Here is an 18,084-nt window from a genome sequence, read left to right as displayed (position 1 = left end):
GGCGACTCCTAGATCGCTCATACCCAATGACTCGACTTTGAGAGGAAGGCTGAGTTTGATCTGCTTTTCTAACATCATGTCCCTCTGCATGCCTCGACCAGTTCTCATTCTCAGCTGCATGGTATGGTACCTACCTAGATAGCCCTAGGTTACCCAAGGATAATGGAAGAAGGACAAACTAACTGATGTCAACCTCTGAGCCTTTATGAACCATAAGGCACTCTTAGCTGACATTTCCTTCAGGTATAAATCCAATGTTTTGTTTTTCTTTGAAGCGCTCCAGCTGTCTCATCTAACCGCCGGGTTCGAAAACGTTGGACAAGGCTGTGAAATGAACATTAATCGATTGGCCATTAATGAATTTCTGAGACAGATCAACTCCTGCGCCTCGCTGCGTTCCATCGATTGGCTCTACTGAGATAACGGGATCTGGCTGCTTTCCAGCGTGTGGCGCAGATGCTGCACTTAGATATGCTGAGTCGTTGTTATAACATGAAAACCAGAGTGTTATCACCAATAATTCTTATAATTGCTTTTGCAGTGGCAGCGCCAGAGAGGCGTAGTGCGACGAACATTCCACCTTTACGGGGGATTTGATTTTGATAGGGTTGAGAGATATGGAAGCATTCACCCATCCATGGATCTTAGGGCTATCTACGAAGGTATGGTCATGAAAGACAGAGCCACCGGCACATACTTGAGATGATGCGAGGATTCAAATGCTGGCACCCATCGCGAAGATACCTGGGCGCTTGGAAATGCACTGTTCAAAGTTCACTTTCTTGGTCTTAAGAGCCCATTTAGTGAACAACCACCCCTGTCCGGCTAACATGGCCCTCTATATCCTCTACCTGGCTTTGCCTATCCCAGCTCGTCTTGTCGGGAATGATCTTCTCAGCAGCGATGCGATCAAAGGCTCGGAGTTGTCCTTCACCAATGGCCCATTCCTCTGTGAATCCCACACTGCGGATCTTGTCGAGACTCATTTCCCGGTTTCGGTTTAGCAGCGTCAAACCCGCCTTCACGAAGATCCAAGTTGCGTCTTCGATCTTCCTCTGTCGTAACCCGTACTCCTTGCACATCTGTTCGTATTCTTTCTGGTGATCCGCCCACCATGTATCAATCTGGCCCCATTCTTCTTCATTGTCTCTAGGTTTGGGGCCGGTTCCCTCGAGCCCAAAGTACCCGGCTAGAATGGGCCACTTGATGGACCAAGATCCTGGTTTGGAGGTGTCCGCGATATTGAAGGCCTCGCCGTTTGCTTGCTCTGGTTTCACGACGGACAGATAGATCTCAGCCCGGGTGATGATGTCCTGCGACGACTCGGTGTGCGTGTAAACGAAGTTCTTTGGCGTTCCGGGGAAGGGGACTTTTGCGCCAGGACCGTAAACGTAACGGTAGAGAGAGAGATAGAGGGCGAGCGGTTCGACGTAGGTCATGCTTGTTACGGCGGGGACATGGCCTATACCAACCAACAGAATATTAACGAACACCCGTCTGGGAATGGTTGTATGAACTTGAGGAGAACAGGGTACTCACCAATGATCTGATCCGGTCGCACCTCACACCAGCCCCATTGTTTACCCGGTGAAACCTCCTTGAGGCAATCCACCTGATCATAATAAAAGATCTCATCGCCGTACGGAGACGGGATACGGGGCTGGTCTTCTCGAAGCGGGGGGTTGATGGCAATCTTATCCTGGTAGCGGAAGACAGCGACGCCGTAGTTCTATCATGCCGGTAATTGTTAATCAATGGTCTCACCGAAAGAATACGCGGGCTCAGTACATTTGTCCCCGTCTGCAATACAAAGAATTTCAAGCCGCTGCAGAGCTGGTCGACTGCGTTGACGGCATTCCGTGTCATACCCGCGTTGATATGCTTGATCTCCATCACGTTCTCGGTGTATGCCGTGGCGTTGGTGTATGCTGCATTATACAGTGGATATCAGCATCAATTTCCAATCTCACATCCAGGAGGTCATGATAGGCTACGGTACTGGCATACTCACCCAGGTAGTAAACATGGGTTACCTCATCAACATTTGGTATCTTGCTCTGCATCTGCGTGTTCACATCGTCAAGGCTTGCACGAAGGTCAATTCCCGAGTAGAGCTCTAGCCGAGAGTCTTGCGGGAGGCCAGTTTCCTGGACAGTTCGAGGGCGATGAGTCAAGCCAATGATTCTGGCAAAGGTCGTCGAGGTGGGATAGGAAAGGAGGTTCTTGGTGACGGCCCAGCCGGAGATACCGGTGGCACCGAAGACAAGGGCGACGTTGTTTTGGGACTTGGACATGACAGAAGGGGTTCGCTTGTTTTCACTGCGCAGTACCGGTAACCAGGCGACCGGGGCACATTGCCCGGTTATAAGCATCGGAAACTAGGTCAGCTATCGTACCATGCCATACCTACCTATGGTATCTCCGAGTCTCCAAGGACAGGATGAGGGGATGACTGTGCCGCCTCCTGTTAGACCCACTGTCACTGTTGATCACCCCGGCTTGGTAGGCAGGAGCACCCCGGCCCCGGTCGTTCCTATCCCCACCTGGGAAGTCTTCTGGGTTCCACAGCCTGTCAGACGTTTAATTCTTGCAACCTAGAACGCGCCGGTTCCACCTAGGACATTAGCGTCGCAACCGCCAAGGAAGGCTTAATCTATTATATTGTCCGGCTGCTGCGCCGTTGCTAGCGCTGACCAGGGTCTTCGCGCTATGGAACAAATGAGCTTGACAGTCTTGCTTGACGTGGCAATCGGGATGACAACATTCCGCTTGACTTGATTCTTCTCTGACAACGGTTTAATGAGCGACAAAGAAACGACCGGGGTTGAATCCTGTCGCTGTCAACGGATTGTCTAGTGCGTTCCATCCCCTCGGCAATAGCTCGGCCAGTTGATATGGTAGCATGCTCTTTGCGGAAACTCCGTGGTCTGATGCCTCGAACGTTAGCATGGCATCATACTCCTACCCGGTCGCTGGTACCCAAATTGCCCGAATACTACCCCTATTTGCCTCAGCTAACTTCCATGTCGACCATATATGGCTCCTATGGCGATCCTTTGCCCGCCATCAAGTGGAAATTGATGGTCTGCACCTGTTTGCCATTATTGCAACTCCCACCACTATGCTGTCGCTCGAGCAGCGGTCAGTAATGCCCGGGTCACGGCAAGCATCCGTCCTGGGTGTCGGGACTGCTTTCGTGGTGTTCATTAGCGTGGTGATCGCGATTCGCATTTACGTCCGACGAGTAATGCTTCATGCGATGGGGACTGACGATGGTGAGTCTTTGACGCCCCGGCCTAGCCGAGACGTGCGCTTGCTTACTTGTTTCTTTACTACGTAGTTTTGATGGCCATTGGCACAGTGAGCGTTCCGGTCCGCAACCTTTTCTTCTGCAAGTGACCCTAATCTCTTAGATATTTGCGTTTGGCCTTACTGCTGCGTCAATTGCCGGTAAGTTGTTTCTGACTGTCAATTGCGCTGGACCAACGCTCACAAGCATGGCCATTTATATATAGCCGCCTATTATGGGGTTGGCCGACACTGTAAGTACCGACCTTATTGCGCACATTATTGGCGTTGAGTCTTCTAACTATGCTCTCAGACAATGACATCCCCGATGCAGACTATGTGCCAATGCTGCAATCCATCTACGCCACGCGCTTGCTCTACGTCGTCGCTCTTATGTTCGTTAAGGTCTCTCTGCTACTCTTCTACCTCCGGTTAGACCCTCGTCGGTATATGAGGTGGGCAGTATACGCAATATTCTTCATAGTCATGGGCGTGTCTATTGCCAGCTTTTTCATTCTTGCCTTCTCGTGCTTCCCGCCGGCCAAATTCTGGGATGTCACAGGCACAGCGGCAGGCCACTGCATGAACCCGACCTCGCAGCAGTCTTTCTACGAAGCCAACGGCATTCTGAATATCATCACTGACACTCTGATCTACCTTGTTCCGATCCCCATGCTTTGGAAAGTGCGCATTTCCGCGGTACGTCTCCCACCCTTGATCACCAGGAGCGACGCCAAGCCCTAACCCAGTCTGCAACTTCAGCGACGTAAAGGAGCCTTGTTTGGTGTTTTCGGCCTAGGAATTCTATCAATTGCTGGTATGTAAGTCGCCCACTCATCGTTACACGGTCGTCTAACAATCTATATTGTAGCCGGCGGCGTCCGATACGATTTCGTCCGCAAGCTGGCCAACAATCCAGACCAGTACTACTATCTCGCCGACTCGTTGAACTGGTGCAGCATTGAGATATACGTCGGTATGGCTTTTCCATCTCTTCAATCACCTCAATCTGTTTTGCCTTTTGCTACTCATCGCCTAGCTAACCTACCTCACTCGCACGATAGCGATTTTCTGTGGCTCAGCCCCCTCCCTGTCTGTCCTAGTAAAGACCTACGCACCCGCCCTCTTAGGGTCAAGCGCTCGGAGTCGCACGCCAAACAGTTATCCTCATGCTCAAGGCCAGACTAATCCCTCAGCTCAGGGCCCATCCCAGCAATTGAGCTTTGGCTTCGGCGGCAAACGACGTCGCTCAGCGGGGGTGAGCATGAATTTGGGCAGAGGCATGACTACAAACATAGGCAGCGAAGACGAGATCGCGCTGAGTCCACGCGGAGAGGGCATTTTGATGAAGACGGATATTCGCATGGAGGTAGAGGATCGGGATTCATCGCGCGATACTGATACTGGGGCGGATCAGTTTCGATTTCACAGATAGACAGCTCTGCAGGCTCTTGTTCCCATGTATATCTGGTATAAGTTTATATTGCCGTCCGGGATATCTTTCTCCGCGCGCTTTCTCCGCTTGAAACCCCGTACAATGTTCTGCTACGGGAGCACAGTATCCCTCAGAACTGTGCGACGGGGAAAAAGCAAAGACCGGTCAGCATGGTACTGATGCTGGGGCCGTGCGGCCCGTGCCATTTGTAGTCCGAATAGTCTGGCAATTGAACTCTACCTAGCTAGGTGGGCGTATTATGATACATCGCATCGATTCATATCCGGCAAGGCCTCAATCCTGGACTCGAGACATGATCCCCCTTGCAGAATGAGCATCTTCACCTGGCCAGCCACGCTCAAGGGGCTCCCACCCAAGAATGCTGGGGACCGTTACCCTCCTCGGCCTCGTCGTCCAGTTCAAAATCCACTCGGAGTATCTGATTGTATGTACTGTGAGCGATGACTGAAAACTAGACGAGCCTCTGGTCGTCTCTCTCATTTATAGTATTTTCGTTCCAGCCATTAGACAGCCGGAGTAACATAAGTCAAGCTGACACTTTGTCCTAAAGGTCTCGTCTTATAAGTGCTTGCCGGTTCCTCATCATCTTCACTTACACTGTACCTATCGTGCACGACGTTGGTTGACTGCAAGTTTGGCTTCCACGGAACCTATCGCGATAATGCCAACCACCAAGCAGATAGAGCACCTCACACCTCTCGATCTCTCCGTCATAGGCGGATACATCCCGGTGATCTGCACATTCGAAACTAGCAAAAAACTACCGACGACTATCTCCCTTCTCCAGACTGGTCTCAACAAGCTCGTTGCCGAACTCCCCTGGCTCGCCGGCCACGTCGTGGAAACCACAAGCGGGGGCAGGAAGCGCCTACATATCGAATACGACACTACCACCCCGGCCCCCACGGTTTTTGATAAAGGAACAATCGAACCTTTCTACGAAGCCCTCGCTGCCAAGGGCATGCCCTCCGAGTCCATCCCACTCGCTATATTTCCAATCATCCCCACAACCAGCAACATCCCCGTGGACAAGGGCGCGAGCCCAGGCGAACCCGTCTTCGCCGCAAGTCTGTTCCGATTTAATGATGGAAAGGGCGTCGGGCTCTGCGTGATGCTACACCATCGCGTCGTCGACGCGCGAGGTATGTGCGAGGTGATGCGTCTGTGGACCGCACACATCACCAGCGCCACGTCTGGATCCGGCCATACTACCGATGCCTTGTTGGAACAAAAATCGAGACTCCCGCGCCTGCAACAAGCCCTAGCCACCGAGCTCGCCGCCGTCAAAGCCACCGGCGCAACGACAGACGATCTTCTGACCCTGCACCCGGAGTTTTCGCGGACCCCGGGCCTCCACCCAGCCTCGGTCCCAGATTGCACGTCGAAGATGTTTACAATTATGCTGTCGAGAATGGAAGCCATCAAGCGGCAGATCGAGCTCCCCCTGCGCGCGGTCGGCGTCGCCGTAACCACCAACATGATTGTTACTGCTATCCTTTGGCCCGCCGTCACGCGGGCCCGCATGCAGCGCGATCCCAGTTTAGTCGGGCAGCGGACGCGCCTCGTCACGCCTATTAATGTACGCGCGCGTATAGGTTCATTTTTCTCAACCAGGGCAGATCCGTACTTTGGGAACACGGTTGTGCGCGCCATGACGGGCGTGCTGGCTTCACGACTTGAACTGCAAGTCCCCTCGACCTCTGCGTCCACGTCTACGTCCACGTCTACCTCTGCGTTTACATCTCCCTCTCCAGATCCACTATCCCTCATCGACCTCTGCCGTACCATCGGCGAAATACAGTCTCCCGCCCACATGAACGCCCGCTTCATCGCCGAGTGCTGTGCGCTCGCCGACGGGGCGGAGGACTTCCTTTCGATCTACTCCGGCACCTTTGACTTTCTCGTCAACAGCTGGGCAGATCTCGAGCTGTATGAGCTGGACTTTGGACCTGGTCTCGGACGGCCGACGTTTTGTCGGCTTCCGTATATCGAGGTGGATGGGGTGGCGTTTATTGCGCCGAGGAGGAGGGGCAGTTCTGATGAGATGCTAGAGGTTGCTGTTATGCTGAGGCGGGATGTGATGGCTGCTTTGGAAGACGATCCGATGTGGAAGGGGCTTGTTTCGTCTGGACATGACCGGTAGGTAAGAATTGGGCATGCGTCAGTGACCCCCGGCCTTTGGCATGACATACCATACCTTAGGTAGAGTTTCATAAGTACCATACCATCCCATCTTACCTTGGGGCTCCCTTGATTTAGGTACTAGAATTGCATCCCACAACTCCCAGTCTCGTGCGTTAGTATATGTAGGCGCTGGGCTTATCCCTTCCCAGCCGTGCCCCGGGCCTTGTATTCAAATTACCTTTCCGGACCTGTAGGATTAGTGGTTTATGTGCACCGCCGCGCATCCCACATCCCAGGCCAAGTCTCCGACCTACCATATTAGGTACCCGTGGTAAGGTACTGGCGGGGACTGGACGTACGGGTACCATACCTAGGTACCATATAGCCCGGCGCCCGACATCACAGGCGTAGCCCTGCAGCACCAAGGACTACTATAGAAAAGGTATGGTATCATTAGGTAGTATGCTCGCTAGGGTACTAATATATAGGTTTTACCTGCAAGGTAAGCCTAGGAAGGTAGGTAATGAAGAAAGAGATCCATGCACGGCATATCAGCCATACCTACCTACTATGATGAGCCCGTGGTCGCGAGGCATTATCTGAAGCAGATGGGGCGCACTTTGTCGGCATTAGGAGGCGAAGAGATCCTGGGGGACTCTGGGGCTACTGAGTACCGTATGGATGGTATTCGAGGGCAATGCCCACGTCCCATGTCCAGCCCGCGTCCTAGGTACCATTAGTAGCAACTGCCATCGTGAACGTGCTCCAAGCATTGGGCCATGCCCATAAGACGATGATTCTCCGTAGATCCAGTGGCATGGTACCATATGTAGGGTGGAGAAACGAACAACACGCCGCTATTGGAACCCGACGGAAGTGTCAGTAACTGCACTCTGAAGGTATGGTAGGTATCCAGATAGACTGCAGAGAGCGGGATAGGCTCCCAAAAGGCGTGAAGAGCACGTAGTTCCTGTTGTGTACCATATTGCCATATTGCGCAGGCAGAATCGGTTTGTTCTTGCCATGCCTGGTCGAGGTCGCTATGTGGGTATAGTACCTAGATAGATATGGTACCATTCATAGGGACTCCCAAGGTCGTCTTCGTAACTATAACAGATGAGATCAAGCCGTGCTGTGGCTCACGTAAACCCCATCAATTGGAATACCCATACATTGCAACATCAAGGTACAGGGGCAGCGAGATGATAAACAGGATCTACCCTAGATAGACTGAAATCTGCCAATACCATATTCTCTCTCGATATACCAGAGGATGTGAACAGGATGAATACCCATGCACAGCTGTGACTGAAGTATCCCTGGGAAGGGGATAAAGGGTTTGATACTGTCCGCTTTAGTTCCATCTCATTCTCATACGCAGTAGTCAAAGTAGACAGCGCAGAGCCTGGAATCTCCTGGATCGGCACGGCGTCCACACCACAAACCGCCGTCCGCTCCAAATCCCACAGCAAGTTCCGAGCACGATCAATACCAGCGGAGCAAGGGGCGCAGCAGTGGCTCTAAAGGCCGTCAAAGCCGCCACCAGATAGTTGAGCCTTCAAGGGAACATCAAGACCCTACGCCCCGGCACTGATCCCTCGCCATCGCCACCATACTTAGAGTATGGCAGTCCATATTAGCCCTAGTGGCGTCACCAGTCGTAGATGCAGTGGCATGGGGGCTAGAGAAGACCGCGGCATCTGCCTGGGGAGAATGCGAGATGTTGTAACTGTGCTGTGCAGACTTCCAGGTTGGCTCGGAAGCTTCATTGCAACACCATACCTCACATTGCGCGCGCCGTCTCTGCTTGACACCTGGCGGGACCTCCCAGTTGCGAACTGGGCTGAAGGCGTGGGCTGCATGTGCCAACTGATGATGAATGACGTGTTTCGCTGGGAGAGAGACTCGATGGACGAGCTTGCATGAGGTGTAACGAGACGGGGACAGACGCTGGCGATGTTGTACCGTACCCCCGTCGATCCAATAGCACCACGGAGAGAGATATGGCATGCATGAATGCGTCATGCAAGCTAGGGTATTCATATGAGCATGGAAGCTTGGGGCTGGCGCGGGACACGATTTGTCGATCTTCGCCATTGACGTCGACCTTCCCCGAGATGCAGTTGTCGGACGGGTCTGGGAGCTCGGTGCGCAAGCGATCTCGAAGATCGACCTCCAGCTTCCGCTCATCCCGGGCCCAATTCTTCAGCAACGGCCCGATTGCGAACCGGCCCTGTCATGGCTACTCGTATCTGCCAGTCGTTGGTCCACGCCGGCGAATCGCGTTGGAGGGGATCCCGGGATTCGTGCAACGTCTAGATTCATGACAGGGGGTTACGTGTACCTAGGGTATGGTAGGTATGGGAACAGGCCGGCCTGACAGTTGAGGATCGCGGGCACGGTGGATCTTGTAGAATGCGAGGATCTCTCTCGTCCTGGTGCGAGGCTCGAGGCTGTCCTACCCACCATACGTACTTTGGATGGTATGGTGCCTACTGGACCCCGCCATACATGTACCATATGTATCTGGATTCTGCAACGCGGTTCCTTCAGCGTCCGCGGGCCCGGGCAGAGTCACCGGGTACCACGAGGAGTCATGTGCATGCATGTCAAGGTCGAGGGAGTCCAGCCGCAGCTATACCTACCCAGGATCTGCTAGACCAGCACCGGGCTGCAGAGGCACGGGCCAGCCAGGGTTGTGCCACGAACCGGTATCATGACGGGAGACTATGGTAAGCTGCATGGGCGAAGCTTGGAATCTGTATGATACCATACCATAAGTACCTGGTGGAACCACATCTCAATGGCATGGAGCAGCATGTCCACAGGCAGTCCACTAGAAGTGCTCCCTGTGGACCAAATACTTGTAGCACCGTCTCGTCATGGCCTAGGTACCAAGTGTGTCTCTATAGAAGCTGCGTTCGATGATATCATAGGATCCCGACCGTACGGGGCAGAACGGCACGAGGAGTAGCAAAAGTGGCTTCGATTGATGGCATGGGTTACCCCCGGGGCTGGATGATATCTTGAAAACGCCGGCGCGGGGGTTTGCTAGGTATGGTACCATCTCTCCTACCTAGGTAGGCTATAGGCGCCCCTTCCAGCATGGCGCCACATCAACCCGCCAGATCTCGATCTGTGCGGAGAGAGTGACGTCGACGGACCAAGATTCCGGCAAGATGGGACTGGGATTCCTTCTACATACATACCCCGGCTCACACGGGTGCGACGGGTTCCAAGCACGATTTCACTGCTGCCACTGGTAGCGAGAGTCCCCCGAGCGACGCTGAGAGAGCACACAGCATTGATCCCGAATGCCGCGCCTAATGGCCGTAGATCCGGGTTTCGAGGCGATCCGGGATACGGCGGCTTAGAATTGGAAATGGAATGAATTTCCAGCATCCCAGATATTAAACCAAACCGTACCGGGAAACAGTCCTTTCTGCGTGAGGGGCACCTGCATCCCTGTCCTTGGGACGAGTCGGGATTCCAAGTTCAACCATGTTAGTCGGTGGACTGCCGCTAGATACCGGGCGAGCAAGCGAAGCAACCGTAGGTGAGTAGGTACAACCAAAAGCTTGAGCAGGCGGCCACCTACCCTACCTAGGTAGGTAAGAAAGGCGAGCGGCACCGGAGCACGGGGTACGGTAGCTGCAGCTCATGGCAAACGAGTGTAGTTTGCCGAGCACGATTGCATAGGCCCGGTGTTGCTTTTGGCGTGCACGCTGCTGGGCTGACCATACCCCATAGTAGTCTCCATTCAATGGGCCTGCGAGATACCGTAGACTACTATACCCCTCCTTGAGTCCTGCGACCCGGATCATTGGCAAGCCTGCGGCATGATAAAGGGGGACGGGAATCGTTGAGCGTCGGGATTCAGGTCTGGTCTGTCTCCAGCTTACTCGATACGGATACGGATACGCGGCCAACGACGAAGTGGTTCCCATTACTACCATACCATAGGGACCAGAATAGACGTAAGCCCTTGTCTACCTAGGTATCTACTATGGTACGGTAGGTTGCATTGCGTTATGCTGAGGGTGCGGTGTGCAGGTTTCCTGCGTATAGCGCTGTGCATTAGATTGGAGATGGGAGTCTAACACACTGTGCATGGCATGACTTGGTTGAGCTCACAAACCGGAGGCGACGGACTGCTCGTGTGCCGTAGCTCCCAGCCAGGGTGCAGCAGGATTCCACTGGAGCTCATCCATCCTTCACAACGGAATGATGCAAGCTCATACGCAAGCTCCGACAATCCATGGCCATCCTCAAGCCAACCTCACCGGGACAGCGGCCTCCTCTTGCACTGCGTGGATAGCCACATCGGCTAACATCATGATAGTACTACACATATGTAAGGTGTACGAAAAAGTAACAGTGCATAAACCTCATACCATAACACCGCACATACATTCTGGAAGCAAAGTATACTGTAAGGTATCCTACGACAATGACGGTTGATTATGGACCAGCCCGGACTCCATAAACGGGCTTGAGGAGATGGGACCGCTCGGGGCGACCATGCTGAATGGCCGCATGAGCCCAGGCCAGTGGACCGTCCAAGCATTCAATGAAGGGTCACTGATTGATCCACCACGGCAAACCAGGGACAAAAGCCAGGTGGGATACTACGCCCGCACTCTAAGCTCCAAGTCCACCGAGGGATCAGGCAGAATCAAGGGGTCCAAGTCGACGGTCTCAGGCCGAGCCCTAGGCCCACCGGCATAGCGGACATCGTACCGAAGCATAATCTCCCCCAGCGCCGTCTTCAGGATGCTGAGCGCATAGAACTTGCCGGGGCATGCCTGCCGCCCGTACCCGAATCTGCGAGGATAGGCCGTCAGCAAGCATACTCTATGGTACCATAGTACTCATTGCAACCAGCTGAAGCTTCAAGGGTGGTGACTGCAACAGAGGATCCTTACCCCAGCCACTGCATCCTCGTATCGCCTGGGCCCCCTGGTTAGCGCTGACGCTCTCAAGACAAGTTAGCTGCGGACAAGGTGACGTACTGTCTGTTGGGCGGTTTTCCTCGCGGATCCGATAGAACCGCAGCGGGTCGAATCGGGCGGGGTCAGGGTAGATGCCTGGATCGTTGGTGGCGCTGAGCGAGGGGAACGCGAGCGTCGTGCCCTTGGGGAACGTCAGGGTCTCGTCGAAGCGGAAGGTCTCGCTTGTTACGAGGCGCCAGGCGGAGACTGGATGGACTGTGTCAGTACCTACCATGCAATCGATACCATACACCCCTGTCTTGATCTACGGTGTAGAAAAACTGGAGTAGAGGAAGGAAGGGGTGCAGACACGGCTTACACGACAAGAGCCCCCCATTCATCCGCATCGACTCCTGGATAAACGACTCCAGCATCTTCATCTTCGCCATGGCCGTGGAGCTCCAGACACCGTGCTCCTCCGCCAGACACTGCTCGATCTCGGCGCGCAGGTCCGCAACGCACTCTGGGTGCGAGGCCAGGTCGAACAGCAGGTTCCCCATGGCCGCGACGATGGTGGCCGAGGTGGCGGCGTTGATGACGATCAGGCGCTTGGCGATGGACTCGGGAGTCTTCTTCTCCTCGGAGACGGCCTGGTCCATTGCCCACTGCACGCAGTCGAAGGGCTTGTTGACGTCGTCGTCGCCCGCGCCTTCCAATGCCGTCGTTCGGCGCCGCTCGGCGATCAGAGCGCTCAGCGGCTTGACGACGGGCGGGAGGTCGCGGCGCTGCTTCCAGTGCGCGAGGTATAGGATTAAGCGGCGTAGGCGGCCGACGGAGACATAGCGGAGCGTTAGGGAGCATAGGATCATGTTGGTCACGTACCGGGAGACGCCCTCCGCGAAGGCTGCGTTGTCGGCGAGGACTTCGCCGAAGATCACGCGCCTGGACGGGGGTGTAACTGTTTCTCTGGACAGCTTCATTGCGTTGATCCGCTCCCATTCTGTTGGGCTGCCGACTAGGTGAGAGAGGGCCTTGTCTATGGGTCCGGAGATGAGCGGCTTTATCGTCGCTGCCGTGTTTTTAGAACATTGATATAAGGGGAATGGGAGCAGAGGTATGGTGGGTGCTTAGGGTTCGTACATAGGTTTGCGTTCATCAACTTGGATACGACCTGGATGACCAGCGTGTTGATCCCCTTGGTAGGAAAGTCTGCGGCAAAGTACTAAAGATTGTCAGCGGAGTCTACCTAATGGTAGGGACAGTGTCTAGTCCTCTAGTCCTCTAGTCATCAAGTGCTCCAGATCAGACTTGACTTACCTTGTCGACGATCCCGATGAAGCTGACTTCGGAGTTGCCCAAGTTCTTGACTCGCTCCAAGAACTTGTACGGCAGCATGTAGGTGTACGTCTGGGGCCCCGAGAGCCAGATCCGGAACGGCTTGTCGTGCTTGTTATACTGCCTTCCGTCAGCGTCACCCTTCATAGTCAGATCCAGGGCGTGTATGCTACGCTAGATCCAGTCTAGCTGGTAAGTCAATACCCTACCTTATAATACCCTTCCCGCAAGTAGCACTCCAGCCTCGGGATGAAGATCCTCCACCAGACGCCGGATCGGTACGCATCGACCATGCGCGATCGGTGGATGGTGGGGATCCCCTTTAGGCCGTAGACATACTTGGTCGAGAAGCCGTCGAGATACACGGTGCCAACGATGATGGTGAGGAGCGCCACCCCGAGGATCGGAAGGTGGTTGCCTTCGAAGGAGATGGCGGAAAGGCTGGTGAGATCTGACGAGCATTAGTTCCAAACTCTGCAAAGCAATGTAGCAAGTCGTGGCAGACAGACCTGGGCGCAAGGTGCTGGTTGTGTTGGAGACATTCATTGCTGTGGTTCTACGTCGTTTACCGATGGGGAGGGAGACACTGCGATGTGATCTGCGTTCTGATATGGATGAGTCTGGCGCAGGTAGCTAGTCTCATACCGTAGCATTGCCGTATGTCCTTTATCACAAACGATAACGAGGAGCATTCGACTCCTTGCAGACAGACCAAGTCCACGGGTCCATGGAGACAGCATGGGCCAATTTTAAACCACGCCGACATTGCAACGCTACCGTGCTTACTCATCTGACGCCCAAACTCACATGCCGCCCAAAATTCGACCCCCACCACGATGAAAAATTAAAGCAATTCAACGTAATATAAAATATATTAAAACCTGAAATTCTAGTGGTGAATTTATTGCTAATTAAAATCTTTATATAGTAATTTTAGGACTCCCGAAAGCGCTGTGGTAGTTAAATCTCGCGGCCTTAATAATTTAGGCAAATAGGCGAGTTAGGAATAACTTTAGGGTTAAAGGGGGTTTTCTTTTTTAGGGGATATCTTTAAAGTTACTAAAAAATTACTCTTGCCTAGTTTAGCTAATTTAAAGCTTTCCTAAAGTTATATCTCCATGTTTTTATTTATACACGCCTGCTGCTTTTAGTATTTTTTTAACCTTTATAACTCTGCTACTTTAAGGTGTTATTTTTACATATTTATAACCTTTATTTATATATTTTTTTAACTTACTACCTATGTATTTTATCCTCTTCCTTTCTGGCCTTTTCTTGTTATATAGCCTTATTCTTTTATTTTTAAAAATCCCGCGCCTGCTGGATCTTCCCTAGAGAATAAAGAATTATATTATTATTCTCCGGTGCCTGGAGTTAAAGAATAAGTAGCTTTTCTTATTATTTCTTTTTTTTTTATTAATAAGCGCCTTTTTAAGGCCCTGAGCTTGCGTCTGGAGGAGTATATAATTTATACAGAGTTTATTTACTATAGTTTAAAGTTTTTAAAAATTTCAGGTGTAGGCGCGTTCTCCGCCTTTTTAATAAGTCTTTAAATATCTCTCGCGTCTTTTACTCGCAGTACTTACCTTACTAGCTTAGTAAATTTAGCAGTTTTATCTATATTCTTCCTAAATTACTTTAGTATAGCCTTAGGATCCCTGGGAAATAAACTAGTTAATCTCCATAAACTCTTTATATTCTTTGCGCTTAAGGCCTTGCTTTAGGCCTTTTAAAACAGCCTAAAGAAGTCTTACTTTATAATTACACTAAGGCCTTGGCAGGAATGTAAGAATATGTCTAGTTTATTATTATACGCCCTGGCAAGAGAAGAGAAGATCCTAATGTCCAAAGGCTGCAGAGAATGTGTTAAATAAGGCGGATACATGGCCACCAGTATTTGATTTGCTTCGCAGTAATCCAGAAAGTGCATTGTAACATAAGATCCGTGGCTATTCAAAAGGAGAAGCCTCTAACGCCTCCTTGCTTGATCCCTTGTTTATTTATTAAAAACATCACGAACCCACGCCATTCCTATATCATCATTCGTCCAGCCTGATGAGTAAGCACGGTACAGGATCAGGAATGTTCGTTGTAGCTAGCTGAGATCGGCGAACACGTAGGACAAGGCGAGGAGGTCAAGGCGGGGGCGTCGGACAGCAATGAGCGCTATTCCAGGCTGCGAGGCCATCCGGGGTCTGCGGCCATACAGGGAGGGATGCCAGCTGTTGAGGTGGTGGCCTGGCCAGGACATAAAGGCCACTACCGTGGCCGTCTCACTCTCCAGCTACCCATTCTACCATACACTCCCAGTCGTGCGTGCTTCGTCGAAATGGAAACCCTCGCTCAGATCCTGCGCCACTGCGAGCCCATCAACTACAATGACTACGACCCTCTCCCCGCCGACCACTTCACGACCTATCCGGTTTTCTGCTCCAAGGGTGGAGCCGAAGCCACTGAATCAAGTCGGGAGTTCCGTGCCAACTGGAAGCAAGCCGTCCAGGCAGACCGGCTCCACGAGGAGAAACTGGACTTCCTCGCCTGTGCCACCCACCTAGGCCACTACGTGCAGTGGGCGTATCCCGGTTGTCTTCCAGAGCGAGTTGCACTGGCCGCGGTCATCAGTGACTTTGCGTTTTTCTGGGATGGTATGTTCTTTCCAACCATTCAGTACAGAATCCTTCCGGTATCCTAGGTAAGCTAACGCGGGTGTCGCTCTAGACGTCACGGATAGCATCGGCATCGAGCAGACTGCAGAAATCACGCAGGACTTTGGGGTTGCCATGCTCAGCGAGCTGCAGCCGGGACGACGCATCGAGGCCAAATTCGAGATCAACAAGCTTGGCCTGCAGATCATTCGTGACTCCCTTGCCGTGGACTATGAGACCGGGGTGGTGCATCTGAAGGGGTGGGCGGGCCACCTGGATGCGCAGGTCAAGAGCACGCACAACAACATGTCGTGGGAGCAGTATGTCCAGCATCGCGTGACCGAGTCTGGAGGAGGGTAAGTCTCTGGCCCTGGTAGTAGCCAGCACGTTACCACTGGCATAGTCTGACATTTGTCTTACAGTTGGGGCATCGAGCTCGGCTGCTGGACGAACAACATCCGCGCCACCCCAGAGGAAAAGGCATCGGTGCAGTACCTCACGCGGGTCGCCTGCGCAGGAGCCATCCTAGCCAACGACTACTACAGCTTCCGCAAGGAGTTCGACGAGCACCACCGCTCTGGGACGCTCGGGCGGATGCAGAACTCCGTTGCCTTGCTCATGAGGGAGTATGGGTACACGGAGCAGGAAGCCCGGGCCATCATCAAGCAGGAGGTTCAGCGCAGAGAGAAGGAGTACATGGATGGGTTTGATGCCTGGAGCAAGCACCATGCCGGGCCCGAGTCCATGGAAACCCGCAACTACCTGATCATGACGCTGACCTGCATGTCTGGCAGCATGTTCTGGATGGCCCATGCGGCGCGGTATCACCGGACGGATCTGTCCACATCGGCAGAGGACCGCGCGTCGCTCATTGGGAAGCCGCATGGTGCCCTTCGTGTCCTTGAGGGGCATCTTCCTCCAAAGAGTATGGGCAGTATCCAGGTCCCGATCAAGCTCGAGCCCTTGACAACCCGAAATGGCGATCGTCGGAGCCATGACCAGGATACGAATCGACCTGCAGACAATATTGTCAGCAATGGTCACTCATTGCCAACTGTGGTCGAAGAGCGCAAGGTCAGCAATGGTGTTCACCGGGAGAAGGTGCACCCCGACACCTGCACCTGCGCCTGCGCCTCCATGGCCCTCTATGCTGCCCCCTTCCAAGAAGCCCCCAGCGATGCAAGCGCCCCTTTCCCACACCCTTTTCTGGATAGTCCAAGCTGATAATCCAGATCTGCGATGCTCCCTACGAGTACATCGAATCGCTCCCGTCCAAGAAGAACCGCGACAAGCTCCTCGACGCCGTCAACCAGTGGTTCCAGGCCCCTGCAAGCTCCGCCCAGCGCATCAAGAACATCGTCCACATGCTGCACAACTCGTCGCTCATGTAAGGCTCCTCCTCGTCCCCAAGCTGCAAGCACTAATAGCACCACAGGCTCGACGACATCGAAGACGCCTCGGCCCTCCGCCGCGGCCAACCCGCCACACACACCTTCTACGGCGTCAGCCAGACCATCAACAGTGCCAATTACATCTACGTCAGTACAGTCCACGAGGTGACGCAACTCTACAATCCCAAGTGCCTGGAAATCTTCATTGGTATGCTCTGCTCCCGTCCTACTTCGTCCCATGCTAACCTGCACCAGACGAACTCCGCAACCTTCACCGCGGCCAGAGCCTGGACCTGTACTGGCGGCACCATGCCCGCTGCCCAACGACCGAAGAGTATATCGTGATGGCCGACAATAAGACGGGCGGGCTGTTCCGGCTGATGCTCCGCCTGGTGACCGCCGAGTCGCTGATCAGCAGACCCCTGGATCCGTCGCTGTCGCGGCTTCTCACATTGACGGGACGGTACTACCAGATCAGAGACGATTATCTGAACCTAACCTCTGTAGACGTAAGTCCCTAGTGGTCTCTCTCGCCTTTTAAAGCCTGCCAGATGCTAACCCGCCCAGTACGAGTCGAAGAAGGGCTTCTGCGAAGATTTCGACGAAGGCAAATTTTCGCTGCCCTTGATCCACCTCCTCACCCACACCCGCCACCCCGACCGGATCACCTCTGCCCTGTTCAACCGAGCCCCTGGATTAAACCTCCCGCGGGAAGTGAAACAACACATACTGGCGGCAATGGAGGAGGCCCGGACGCTGGACTACACGCGGGACGTCCTGAAGTACCTGCACGAGGAACTCATGCACGCCCTTGACGAAGCGGAAGATCGGCTCGGTACAAACAATGGGGTCCGGATGATCCTGTTGGGGCTGGGACTGAGTCTTTCTGCTTATTAAGTACTGCAGTGGTATCA

At 53.4% G+C, this 18,084-nt stretch overlaps 5 protein-coding genes across 5 annotated transcripts; 3 read left to right on the top strand and 2 right to left on the bottom strand.

Annotated features, from left to right (window-relative positions):
• Positions 1-600: 600 nt before the first annotated feature.
• BDW74DRAFT_156229 (SDR family oxidoreductase) lies at positions 601-2,360 on the bottom strand. Its single transcript, XM_073724967.1, has 4 exons — positions 2,012-2,360; positions 1,789-1,928; positions 1,540-1,729; positions 601-1,462 (listed from the first exon to the last, which is right to left on the bottom strand). The coding sequence occupies exons 1-4, from the start codon at positions 2,292-2,294 to the stop codon at positions 801-803; spliced, it is 1,275 nt and encodes a 424-aa protein (XP_073582085.1). The 5' UTR covers positions 2,295-2,360; the 3' UTR covers positions 601-800.
• Positions 2,361-3,078: 718 nt separating this feature from the next.
• Positions 3,079-4,806, top strand: BDW74DRAFT_156227 (uncharacterized protein). Its single transcript, XM_073724966.1, has 8 exons — positions 3,079-3,275; positions 3,341-3,360; positions 3,414-3,450; positions 3,516-3,542; positions 3,602-3,987; positions 4,051-4,105; positions 4,160-4,264; positions 4,353-4,806. Exons 1-8 carry the CDS (start codon positions 3,122-3,124, stop codon positions 4,721-4,723), a joined length of 1,155 nt encoding a protein of 384 aa, XP_073582084.1. The 5' UTR covers positions 3,079-3,121; the 3' UTR covers positions 4,724-4,806.
• A 599-nt stretch (positions 4,807-5,405) lies between these two features.
• BDW74DRAFT_186042 (uncharacterized protein) lies at positions 5,406-6,988 on the top strand (the record flags this gene model as incomplete). Its single annotated transcript, XM_073731181.1, has 1 exon — positions 5,406-6,988. One exon carries the CDS (start codon positions 5,406-5,408, stop codon positions 6,885-6,887), a length of 1,482 nt encoding a protein of 493 aa, XP_073582083.1. The 3' UTR covers positions 6,888-6,988.
• A 3,951-nt stretch (positions 6,989-10,939) lies between these two features.
• BDW74DRAFT_156221 (cytochrome P450) lies at positions 10,940-13,817 on the bottom strand. Its single transcript, XM_073724965.1, has 8 exons — positions 13,644-13,817; positions 13,344-13,585; positions 13,117-13,254; positions 12,940-13,021; positions 12,179-12,868; positions 11,881-12,066; positions 11,794-11,818; positions 10,940-11,692 (listed from the first exon to the last, which is right to left on the bottom strand). Exons 1-8 carry the CDS (start codon positions 13,678-13,680, stop codon positions 11,497-11,499), a joined length of 1,596 nt encoding a protein of 531 aa, XP_073582082.1. The 5' UTR covers positions 13,681-13,817; the 3' UTR covers positions 10,940-11,496.
• A 1,646-nt stretch (positions 13,818-15,463) lies between these two features.
• On the top strand, positions 15,464-18,067 carry BDW74DRAFT_186041 (bifunctional terpene synthase/polyprenyl synthetase family protein; the record flags this gene model as incomplete). Its single annotated transcript, XM_073731180.1, has 7 exons — positions 15,464-15,779; positions 15,853-16,135; positions 16,202-16,880; positions 17,012-17,166; positions 17,215-17,378; positions 17,426-17,679; positions 17,738-18,067. The coding sequence occupies 7 exons, from the start codon at positions 15,464-15,466 to the stop codon at positions 18,065-18,067; spliced, it is 2,181 nt and encodes a 726-aa protein (XP_073582081.1).
• Positions 18,068-18,084: the final 17 nt, after the last annotated feature.

This window comes from Aspergillus multicolor (genome assembly GCF_047715735.1).
Source record: "Aspergillus multicolor strain CBS 133.54 unplaced genomic scaffold BDW74scaffold_19, whole genome shotgun sequence".
Classification (NCBI taxonomy): domain Eukaryota; kingdom Fungi; phylum Ascomycota; class Eurotiomycetes; order Eurotiales; family Aspergillaceae; genus Aspergillus; species Aspergillus multicolor.
This window is presented reverse-complemented; position numbering and strand designations above follow the sequence as displayed.